We start from the raw sequence: 12,717 nt of genomic DNA, 5'->3' as shown, positions 1-12,717 counted from the left end.
CGCTACACGAGTTGCTGGTGAGCTCACCAGCAACCAGTGACCAGCCCCCAGCGCCGCGTGGAAGATGCTGCGCTTGGTAACTAAGGTAAATATCGGGTAACCAACCCGATATTTACCTTGGTTACCAGCGCACGGAGCTACACGTGCAGAGAGCAGGGAGCAGCGCACACTGAGCGCTGGCTCCCTGCTCTCCTAGTTACAGCACACATCGGGTTAATTACCCGATGTGTACTGCAGCTAAATGTGCACAGAGCAGGGAGCAGCGCACACCGGGTGCAGCTGCACAGGGTGCATATATAGGGTATAGAGTACAGGGTTCATCTGCACAGAGCAGGGAGCAGCGCAAACCGCTTAGCGCTGGCTCCTTGCTCTCCTAGTTACAGTACATATGGGGTTAATTACCCGATGTGTGCTGCAGCTACATGTGCACAGAGCAGGAGCCGGCACTGACAGTGAGAGCGGCAGAGGCTGGTAACAAAGGTAAATATCGGGTAACCAAGGACAGGGCTTCTTGGTTATGTGGCGCCCCTGACCTGGTCAGGCACCACTGAGTACTGCACCCATGCTGGGGACAGTACAAAACAGGTAATCCAGAAGGCTGACCGAGGTGTGACTACACAGGCGCATAGTGATCAGGTCTCACACATGTACCTTTGAGAGGACCCCTGGGGATCCCAGGAGGGGGCGAAGCCTCCATCTCCACTCGAGGGGTGGAGGGGGCGAAGCCTCCATCTCCACTCAAGGGGTGTGGTAGAGAGCCTGGTTGCTAGGTGACGTAGGCAAGAACAGGAGAGGAGGAGCAGTGAGCCAGTTTAGTGTGCAGCTCAGGGAGAGCAGACGTGAGGAGCAGACCCTGGAGCTGTTGCAGTCTAACAGCGTCCGCGCAGTGACTACCGACGGGGGAGAACGGTCACCTGGTAGTGCTGCCCGAAATCCACACACGGCTGAAGAGAGAGCAACGGAGTGGAAAGTAAGGAGACTGTCAGGGAGATACCAGGCCCAAACGGGTAGCAGGTCCCAGTGCAGGGATAGATTCACCTTTCCTTTGCCAAACCTGCATGAGGGGGCACTTTACACCCCCAAGACAACACTACAGAGTCCGCAGCCACGTAGCAAAGTGAGGGCCCATAGTTCACAGGAGGCAAGCAGCCGGAGTGACCTGGTCCAGGCTACAAGCAAACGGGCCAAAAAAGAAGGGGAGAGAGGCACCAGCAACTTCCCTGGGCGACCCCAGCAGGGCTTCAAGCAGGGGTTACCCCAAAACACAACGGGCTAAGGAAGGCGAGTTGGTAGCCACCCTCATAAGTCAGCCTGAAGGACACCTGGTTCCAGCCTGGTTCATCCCAGCTACGCCCGGGTTACTCACCCTGCCACCAACAGTGAGTAAAATCCCTGAAAGACATCCTGCTTGTGCGTGTGAGTCATTCTGCGACTTGTAGTTCCACACACCTACACGGGACCCTGGGGCATGCCTCACTCTCAGGAGGCTATTACAACTGACTGCACCTACCATCAGCCCCAGGCACCCCTAACCTGCAGTGGCGGTCTCCACTGACCGCAATTCTGAGAGTGGCGTCACGACAATCAACATAGAGGAGTTCCTACCTGTGACAAGGTCCAGCCGAGTGGAGTCCCTGAAGGTAATGCACCGCTGCACCGACACCGAGCCTCGGGGCCCCACACATCTGGCGCTGTGAACAGGATAAGGACTAGACCTGTTCAGACAGGTGACCATGTGCCTGGGCGGTCCGCTTGGAAAATTGGAAGCGCCGCCATATTGCCACCATGAAAAGCGCGCTGAAAAACAACAGCAGCCCGCGCTGGGAGAAGTTACCGCCCACGAAGAGGTGTGGCTACCCAGAGATCCCCTGAAGAGTCCTGACCTCGCAAGTGATGAGAGCGGAGGCGTTCAGAGACGTCGGGAAGGAAAGGGAGCCAGAAGCCTGCTGCTGGAAAAGGCAGAGCAGAAACTGATAAGCCTGCTGTTGGGAGAAGAGTTCAAGGCAGTGAAGGAACTGGCACTGAGACTGCAAGGAAGAGTCGGAGGTCTGCTGCTGAGAAAGGATCTGCAGAGCGGCGACGACGTGGTGAAGATGGCGTCTGAGGATGGGAGCCCAGAGCCGGGTTCCGCTGCCTGGTGGTCCTGGGAGCTTGCCCAGTTCAGTGACCGACTGGAGGCGAGGATCGTGCAGCAGATCCGAGAGGGACGTGCGGAGCTGCAGGAGATGGCTGCGGCGGTTCAGGCCTACGAGAGGGGAACCGCACGACGAGTGCCAGCCCGAGCGGCGACGACTCAGGCCCCGACGATGTTACCGATGGGTGAGTCCGGTGTTGCCCCTGTCAGCGCGAGTGCCCCGACCCTTGCTGCCATGCCCGCGGTCCCTGAAGAGGCGCCCGGCGCTGCAACGCTGAACCAGGCCGCAGCCACGCCAGGTGCGGCCCGCCGAGCCCAGGCCGCCGCAGAAGCGCCCAGCCCGGCCCGCAAAGATCCGGCTGCCACCTCGACCCTCCTCCACGCCGCAGGCGTGACGCTGACCCAGGCCGCCGCCATGCTAGGCCCGGCCCGCCAAGACCCCACCGCAGCAGCGAAGCTCGTCCGCGCCGCAAGCGAGGTGCTGAACCAGGCCGCAGCCACGTCAGGTGCGGCCCGCCAAGGACCGGCTGCGGCTGCGACGCCAATCCAGGCCGCAGAAGCGCTCAGCCCGGCCCGCACAGATCCCATCGCAGCTGCGACGCCAATCCAGGCCGCCGCAGCGATGCCCTGCTCGGCCCGCCAAGACCAGGCCGCCGCAGCGATGCCCTGCTCGGCCCGCCAAGACCAGGCCGCCGCCATGCTAGGCCCGGCCCGCCAAGACCAGGCCGCTGCAACGCCAGGCTCGGCCCGCCAAGACAAGAATGTACAATCATTTACCCCGGCCTGCAAGGCCAGAGCAGACACCGCTCCCCAGCCCAAGGAAGTCCCTGCTAGGAAGTCCCTGCTGGGGGAGGACCCCGAATACTGGAAGCTGAAGGCTGATCTAGAGGCCCACTTCCCAAAGGAGATGGTGGACCGGTATCTGCTCCCTCCGCATACTCACAGGAAGACTCCTGCAACATTCATGCAAAAGAGTCCCCCGCCCTGGCCTGCTGATGAAAATCCATCCCTAGCGCTGCCACAAGAGGAGTGCCCAGAAGAACTAAGGGGGAGGGGAGGCCAAGAATCTGAGAAGCTGACCCCAGAGCCATCAGCAGTGGATGCAGCACCAGTCCAAGAGCCAGAGATGCTGCCGTACTCCCGCTGGGATGAAGAGGACCCGACATCCTCCGCTGAGGAAGAGTTGCCCAGATACCTCACCTGGGAGCCTGCAAGCAGTGAAGTAGCAGCCCAGCAGAATCCAGCCCGCAAGACATGGCGCCGCAGCAGAACAAAGTTTTCCCCTGCACAGCAATCTCCAGATAGAAAAGACGAAGTAACGGCCAGAGACTTAGAGGAAAAGCGGTCCTTGAGAAGAGCCAAATCGCAGGTCAGAGGCCCCCTTTGTCGTGGAGTAGTGGAAGACTTTAGTTTAAAATCAGGATATGGCTTCATAGTTGTACATGGCATGAAAGAAGGCATCTTTGTGAACAGAAGGGATGTTAGAGCACATTTACCCAGAGGACATCCAGGAAGAAACCTGCAGATAGGAGACTCAGTGGAATTCACCAAACACCAAGGAGAACGCGGATGGTACGCACTAGATGTTACACCATGCCCCAGCAATCCCTACAGTAAACCTGCTGTCTTAACACTACAAGATAAAGAAAGAGAAAAAGAAACAGACACAGAAGAAGAGGAAAGAAAAGACAAAGAACCCATTGATGAGACCACTACAGATGATGACAGAGATGGAGAAAGCAATAGGTGCCGCAGCCCTACAGGCCCAAGCCCTGGTAAGGAGGAAGAAGGAGCAAAGTCCATGTAAAGTAAAGTACAGCAGTTACAAGTTTTGACAAGTTTCGCAACGTTTACAAGTTCAAGCATGTGCCCACATGAACTTATGTGATAAACCTCTTTTTGCACTTTGAAAAATGAACCTTAAGGCTATGAACTGGCTATAGCCACAAACTCTCGCAGTGTAAATAGTTACCCCAGAGGTACCACCTCCAGAGCCAGCCTGTTTAGGGGCCTGGCTCGCCTGCAACCAGGGAGCACGCCTGTTTATGGGGCCTGGCTCTCCACCACAAAGAGGGTACCTGGTCAGCACCAACTGTGGAGGCCGCCTCTACATCCTGCCAGAAGAGGCTGAAGGCGCGGCTCCACCAGGCCAGGTATACCCTGAAACCACCAGACCATGAAAGCCGCCTCTACATCCTGCCAGAAGTGGCTGAAGGCGCGGCCAACGGGAGAGGCAGATGGGAAGAAAGGTCTGGGGAAGCTGATGGCCCAGACCTGGTTACCAAAAGAAACCGGTGACCTGCTGAGAGGGTTTAGGGTGGGTTAACGGACTTGTGGGTGGAGGGTGGTGATGTATGGTACCTGATGGTTTTAAAACGTTTTACCATGTTTTACTGTTTTACGCATTTTAAAATGTTGTCTTGCAGCCCGAGGACGTGCTGGTGATAACTAAGGGGGAATGTGGCGCCCCTGACCTGGTCAGGCACCACTGAGTACTGCACCCATGCTGGGGACAGTACAAAACAGGTAATCCAGAAGGCTGACCGAGGTGTGACTACACAGGCGCATAGTGATCAGGTCTCACACATGTACCTTTGAGAGGACCCCTGGGGATCCCAGGAGGGGGCGAAGCCTCCATCTCCACTCGAGGGGTGGAGGGGGCGAAGCCTCCATCTCCACTCAAGGGGTGTGGTAGAGAGCCTGGTTGCTAGGTGACGTAGGCAAGAACAGGAGAGGAGGAGCAGTGAGCCAGTTTAGTGTGCAGCTCAGGGAGAGCAGACGTGAGGAGCAGACCCTGGAGCTGTTGCAGTCTAACAGTGTCCGCGCAGTGACTACCGACGGGGGAGAACGGTCACCTGGTAGTGCTGCCCGAAATCCACACACGGCTAAAGAGAGAGCAACGGAGTGGAAAGTAAGGAGACTGTCAGGGAGATACCAGGCCCAAACGGGTAGCAGGTCCCAGTGCAGGGATAGATTCACCTTTCCTTTGCCAAACCTGCATGAGGGGGCACTTTACACCCCCAAGACAACACTACAGAGTCCGCAGCCACGTAGCAAAGTGAGGGCCCATAGTTCACAGGAGGCAAGCAGCCGGAGTGACCTGGTCCAGGCTACAAGCAAACGGGCCAAAAAAGAAGGGGAGAGAGGCACCAGCAACTTCCCTGGGCGACCCCAGCAGGGCTTCAAGCAGGGGTTACCCCAAAACACAACGGGCTAAGGAAGGCGAGTTGGTAGCCACCCTCATAAGTCAGCCTGAAGGACACCTGGTTCCAGCCTGGTTCATCCCAGCTACGCCCGGGTTACTCACCCTGCCACCAACAGTGAGTAAAATCCCTGAAAGACATCCTGCTTGTGCGTGTGAGTCATTCTGCGACTTGTAGTTCCACACACCTACACGGGACCCTGGGGCATGCCTCACTCTCAGGAGGCTATTACAACTGACTGCACCTACCATCAGCCCCAGGCACCCCTAACCTGCAGTGGCGGTCTCCACTGACCGCAATTCTGAGAGTGGCGTCACGACAATCAACATAGAGGAGTTCCTACCTGTGACAAGGTCCAGCCGAGTGGAGTCCCTGAAGGTAATGCACCGCTGCACCGACACCGAGCCTCGGGGCCCCACAGTTACCCGATGTTTACTGTGGTTACCAGCCTCCGCAGAAGCCGGCTCCTGCTGCCTGCACATTCAGTTGTTGCTGTCTCGCTGTCACACACAGCGATGTGCGCTTCACAGCGGGACAGCAACAACTAAAAAATGGCCCAGGACATTCAGCAACAACCAACGACCTCACAGCAGGGGCCAGGTTGTTGCTGGATGTCACACACAGCGACATCACTAGCAACATCGCTGCTACGTCACAAAAGTTGTTCGTTAGCAGCGATGTTGCTAGCGATGTTGCTTAGTGTGACGGGGCCTTTAGCAAAGGACGGTATACAATTAAGGGGGGTGGGAATGGAGGGTCTGTCAGCACAACAGACAATGGAGTTGGGAAAAGGAAGGTCATTTAGCACAGCAGACTATGTAATGTAGGTGGGGGTCTGTTTGCAGACCAGGCTATACAATGAAGGGTCTGTCCGCATAGCAGGTTATACAATGAAGGGAGGAAAAGGAGGAATATATTCCTGGGGTGACATTTCATAATTAGGGAAATTGGGGGGAGGGCGTGGTAAATTTGTGCCAAATTTTGCCATTTCTTAAAAACACCAGTATTGGGGATGACTTGGCTGAAAACATCTGGAAACCCAAAACTTTGCCCACAATAGCAAACATAAAAAAACAACAGTTGAACACATACACCACTCACAAAAAGTTAGGGATATTTAACTTTTGGATGAAATTTTAGGATGATCCTAAAATGCTCTCTACCCTTTTCAGGTGAACCTAAGGCTATGTGCGCACTAGGCATTTTTGTACTGCATTTTTGCACGTTTTTCGGGTGCGTTTTTGTTCAGAAAACTACATGACTTTGCTTCACCAGCAAAGTCTATGAGTTTTCATTTTTGCTGTCCGCACACAGCGGGTTTTTTAGCTGCGTTTTTGTGGTGCCCACAAAAACGCAACATGTCAATTATTCCTGCGTATTTCACTGCATTTTTCACCCATTGAGTTCAATGAGATGTTCAAAAACGCAATGAAAAACGCAAATTGCAAATATAGCTGCATTTCTATGACTAAAAATGCAGCTATAAACGCAAGGGGTGGGTAGTACAGTGACATGTACAGGAAGAGGATTCCTTCTGTTGGTAAACACAGAAGCGTGAATCCTCCCGGTACTGTCACCCCTGCTTCCACCTCCCGTCCGGCGCCATGTCCGCTCCCGTCCTGTGCCATGTCCGGACGGGAGGTGGAAGCAGCTGCGAAATCAAAAGTGAACAGTAGAAAAAAAAAATCTCATACTCACCTGTCTGCAGACTCCCAGGACACGTCCGCTGGCTGCAGGACCTGCCGGTGATTAGCAGATGCGGTCACCTGATGCGGTCACCTGACGGCATCAGCTAATCATATAAGTCCAGCGGTGACGCCGGCTATTTACCGCCCGGCCGGCTTAAACTATCAGCTGATGCTGTCAGGTGACCGCATCATCTGATTACCACCGGGTCCTGCAACGATCAGACGGGAGTCTGCACAGAGGTGTGTAGTTTTTTTTTACCTACTGATGCATCAGCTCATTGTATAAACGCCGTTTATACAATCAGCTGCTGTGTCATGTGATTCATATCGTTGAACCTGACACATCATCTGATTGCTTTGCCTTTTTTCCCGGCAACTGATCAGATGATATTTGATCCGGATTGGACATCGCTGGACACTTGACCCAGGATTACTGCGGAGGGGGGGTTCTTTATTTCAATAAAGATGGAGTCACTAATTGTGTTCTGTTTTATTTCTAATAAAAATATTTTTCTCTTTGTTGTGTTTTTTTTTTTTATCTTTACTAAAAATTCATGGTGGCCATGTCTAATATTGGCGTGACACCATGAATTTCGGGCTTAGGGCCAGTTGATAATACACAGCTAGCCCTAACCCCATTATTACCCAGCAAGCCACCTGGCATCAGGGCCGCTGGAGGAGTTGGATACAGCGCCAGAAGATGGCACTTCTATGAAAGCGCCATTTTCTGGGGCAGCTGTGGACTGCAATTCGCAGCAGGGGTGCCCAGAAAGCTTGGGCACCCTGCGCTACGGATTCCAATCCCCAGCTGCCTAGTTGTACCTGACTGGACACAAAAATGAGGCGAAGCCCACGTCATTTTTTTTTAAATTATTTCATGAAATTCATGAAATAATGAAAAAAAAGGGCTACCCTATATTTTTGGTTCCCAGCCAAGTACAAATAGGCAGCTGGAGGTTGGGGGCAGCTGTACCTGCCTGCTGTACCTGGCTAGCATACAAAAATGTGGCGAAGCCCACGTCATTTATTTTTTTTTTTACGTTTTTGGGCAAAAAACTCCTGCATACAGTCCTGGATGGAGGATGCTGAGCCTCATAGTTCTGCAGATGCTGTCTGCTCTCCTGCATACACTAGTGAATGAAGTATGCTGAGCCTTGTAGTTCTGCTCCCCCTGCCTGTCCCTCCAACATACAGTACTAGATGGAGCATGCTGAGCCTTGTAGTTCTGCAGCTACTGTCTGCTCTCCTGCATACACTAGTGGAGAATGAATGAGAACAGATTGAAGCAGGAAATGACATCAGATCATTTTTTTTTTCTTCACCAATCTTGAATGGCATTGATCACTGATAAAAAAAAACACAGTGAACAAAAATGCAGCAAATCACAGCCAAAAACGCACCATGCGTTTGTTGATGCGTTTTGCATTTATGTGCGATTTTAGCGGCCAGAAACGCAGCATTTATGATGCCACAAAAAAACGTTAGGTGCGCACATACCCTAATGTACCCTTCTCTAAACTTTTGAATGCACATGTCCAACTGTTCAGTGTTTCAGTAGTTTTTGCACAACTTGCCGTTCTCTAACAAGGACCTTAATGGCAAAATTCACAACAGGTGTTTGATCCATGAAATGGCCAATACATTTTGCGATTCAAATAAAATTGGTATTACAATAGTCTCCTTCATCATGCTGTTCACATTTTGACATCATGAGACCAAGATGACACCTAACAATTGATCAACAGTACCTCGACATTGTGAGGCTTCAAGCAGGATGTTCTCAGACGTAAGTGGCCACTGAGCTTAGAGTTTCATCAGTAGGTTGTAACAGAGATACAGTGAGACTGGAGTCACAGAAAGGCATACAAGTGGACTTCCTTTGGACAAATCCCACACTGATGACTGCTTCATTGTGAACATTGCCCTTCAGAACTGAATGATGACTGTCACACAACTCCAGATACATTTAAGGGAGGTGAGAGGCACCCAAGTGTCACATCAAAATATTCAAAACCTTTTACATTAGTGTCGTTTGTGCACTAAATGACCTACAAGAGTACCTGATCACACAAACAGGCACAAGCGTCAACATCTTAAAAATGGACATGACTCTTTTTTTTGCTGACTGTCAGTCCATAAAAAAAATCACAAGATATGAACAGCCCTGTAGACTATAATGGGCACATGGTTTATATGTGAAAAATATGGATTGAGCATTTACATGAGGCATGACTCTTTCTCTTCTTAAGGAAGCAGTCAGACGGTCTTATAACACGGATGACGATCTCATCACAATACATGGCCTGACTAGCAGCTCTCTTGATCCAAACAGCAGCATGTACTGTATTTCTATGCAGCAGGAGAGTTGCCAGTAAAGCCATGCATTGTTATGTGATCGTCGTCCATGTTATAAGGCCGTCTGACTGTGCCCCTAGAATACTATACAGTAAAGAAGCACTGCAACCAAAGATTGCTGTCTTCTCCAGTTTTCAGCACGGCTCTGTTCCTCTTGTGTGTCACGTGGTGGCAATTCCAACTTCCCGGTGCGTACAGGGCTCTATTTGTGACCCAGAAGGCACTTTTCAAGTGCAAATTTATGGGGCGTTAAAAGAACGAGGCAGCAAAGATTTACATTGTAAAAGCAACTTCCAACTAAGGCCTCTTTCACACGTCCATGTCTCCGGTACGTGTTTGGTCCGTTTTCTCACATTCCGGAGACACGGGCACACGTAGACCCATTAAAATCAATGGATCTGCGCTCACGTGCGTTTTCTGCCGTGGACCGTGTGTACGTGTGGAGCATACGTGTACCTGTGTGCTCCACATGCCGACATGTCCGTTTTCTCTCTGGCATCACGAGTGTCACACATAACGCAAACGGACCACACGGATGTGTTCCGTGTGACACGCGCCGGAGAAATCACATGTGTCTGCGAGAAAAAAAAAAAAAAACATTACTCACCTTCTCCAGCCCTGCTGTCTCTGCTGCTGCTGTCATTTGCTGCCGACCGCCGCTCATTATGCTCATTGCATATTCACTTCACTGCGGCCGGAAGCTGCAGCAGGGGGGAGTCGGCAGGACCGGAGATCGAAGATCAGCACCACGGTCAGCAACACCAGGGACAGGTGAGTGGAAAGTTCCCGTTCTCTGTGTGTTATCACAGAGAACACATGGAGAAAACACGTAGGCCATAAACACGGCTCACGGAGGGCAAAACGCACCTGTGACACGTCCGTGAAAAATGTGCGTGGTTTTTCACGAACGTGTGAAAGAGGCCTAACACATAGAGCCATGTGAGAGCTGGCAAGTTAGACTAGTCATATCAGGCAAAAGAGAATTGGAGCAGCACTGTAAACCAGGAAATATGATCGTTGTATATACATTGTGTGCACAATTATTAGGCCAGTAAATATTTTGATCTTGTCATCATTTTTATGCAGATTTACCAACTCAAAGCTGTATAACCTAGAATGCTTATTGGATAAAGCATATCGGGTGATGTGTAGTTGTGTAATGAGGAAGGGTGCCTAAGGATAGCAACACTTTTTTTTATCAAAGGGTGCAGAATTATAAGGCAACTTGTTTTCCTCAAGATAAAATAGGCCCCCAAAAAAGAGATCTAGAGGGGTTTTCCCAACTAAGTTAATTTTAAAGTTGATTTTAATCTATATCATCTTGGAATAATAATAAGTTCCAACCCTAGAAATATATATATATATATATATATATATATATATAAAAATATATATACACATATATATACACAGTATATATATATATATATATATATATATATATAAACACACATATATTTTTATATGTGTATATATATATATATATACATAGATATATACAGTATATATATATATATATATATGTATATATAAAGCAATAAATAAATATCTCCTTGCACTACTAGGCTCAGCCCACTTGAGGTCTGCAGATACGTTTCTTGCAGCTGTTCTTGAGCTGGTATTCTGGAAGCTGAAGACCCTCACACGTCGATTCCGTTTCTGTCTGTCTCTATGGAAGTTCTGCATCTTCACCACACGGGGGCAGGCGCCATCCCAGACCACAGTTCTGAGCACATTGCCACAACCAACATGTCCGCCTTTGAGCCGACCGTAACGTGCGCTTCAGAGGGCAGTATTAAGTAGGACCCATAGAACGCCTGGTCCTGCGTCTCCCTGGAGACAAGGCTGTTCACAATGCCTGCATTAAAAATAATCATTTTCTCCAGACAACATATAGTTCCAGCACACGTATATTATCTGTTGCGAGGTTCTGGTGTGTGCACAGGATGTCTTTCCAGTGAATATGCCCGCAGTGTTGGTTACTAATAGTAATCCTGTACACAGGATTATCGCGGACACCTGCCCGCCCAACAACGTTGTGAATTCGCAGCAAAGAGCACGATGGCGGCTGCTGGACACGGACAGGAGGAAAGAGAAACCTCAGGGCTCGGGGGTGAGGAGGAAGGAGAAGAAGGAATGGAGTCCGAGGAAGAGGAGCAAGAAGGTGGTTCACCAGAGGGAACCGGACAGTCCTCCTCAGAGGAGGAAGACGAGAGAGAAAATGAAGCAGAAATTCAGAGACTGGAAGAGCAGGTGATGGCGGGGAGCAAGTGGATCCAGTATACATGGAGAGTGGTATCTAGTATATCGGCGTGTACCTACACAGAGAATGGGATCCACTATATCGGGCTGTCCTATATACACAGAGGAGATGGGATCCACTATATGGGGTGTCCTGTATACCCGGAGGATGGGATCCACTATATGGGGGTGTCCTGTATACACAGAGGAGATGGGATCCACTATATGGGGGTGTCCTGTATACCCGGAGGATGGGATCCACTATATGGGGGTGTCCTGTATACACAGAGGAGATGGGATTTACTATATGGTGATGTCCTGTATACCCGGAGGATGGGATCCACTATATGGAGGTGTCCTGTATACACAGAGGAGATGGGATCCACTATATGGGGGTGTCCTGTATACACAGAGGAGATGGGATCCACTATATGGGGGTGTCCTGTATACACAGAGGATGGGATCCACTATATGGGGGTGTCCTGTATACACAGAGGAGATGGGATCCACTATATGGGGGTGTCCTGTATACACAGAGGATGGGATCCACTATATGGGGGTGTCCTGTATACACAGGATGGGATCCACTATATGGGGGTGTCCTGTATACACAAAGGATGGGATCCACTATATGGGGGTGTCCTGTATACACAGAGGATGGGATCCACTATATGGGGGAGTCCTGTATACACAGAGGATGGGATCCACTATATGGGGAGGGTGTCCTGTATTCATGGAGGATGGGATGAATTATATCTGGGTGTCCTCTATATATGGAGGATGGTGAGTAATCAGATATACAGCAATACTAACAAAAAAAATATTTTTCAAAAAATCTGCAGATATAAAGTAGACATGTGGGAAAATTGCGAAATTTTAAAAATTGTCTCCAGGTTTTCACAAATAAACACAAAAAATATTGTCCTAAATTTACCACTAACATGAAGTGCAGTGTGTCACAAGAAACCGGTCTCAGAATCACCGGGATCCGCTGAAGCGTTCCAGGGTTATTACATCGTAAAGTGACCGGTCATAATTGAAATAAATGACCTCGTCATGAAGGTAAAAACAGGCTGGGGGTGAAGGGGAAGCTATA

General features: G+C 50.5%; 1 protein-coding gene across 2 annotated transcripts in view; it reads left to right on the top strand.

Annotated features, from left to right (window-relative positions):
* The first annotated feature begins 11,275 nt into the window (after positions 1 to 11,275).
* SART3 (spliceosome associated factor 3, U4/U6 recycling protein) overlaps positions 11,276 to 12,717 on the top strand; it is a 108,471-nt gene continuing 107,029 nt past the window's right edge. Inside the window, exon 1 of one of the 2 annotated variants that reach the window (XM_075341708.1) lies at positions 11,276 to 11,633. In XM_075341708.1, the coding sequence (XP_075197823.1) occupies positions 11,442 to 11,633 (192 nt within the window). In that variant the 5' untranslated portion in view covers positions 11,276 to 11,441. The remainder of the gene's footprint in view (positions 11,634 to 12,717) is intronic. The other variant, XM_075341707.1, reaches the window with a different exon arrangement.

Source organism: Anomaloglossus baeobatrachus, chromosome 1 (assembly GCF_048569485.1).
Source record: "Anomaloglossus baeobatrachus isolate aAnoBae1 chromosome 1, aAnoBae1.hap1, whole genome shotgun sequence".
Classification (NCBI taxonomy): Eukaryota; Metazoa; Chordata; class Amphibia; order Anura; family Aromobatidae; genus Anomaloglossus; species Anomaloglossus baeobatrachus.
The sequence above is the reverse complement of the archived record's forward strand: the minus strand, read 5'-3'. Positions and strand labels throughout refer to the sequence as shown.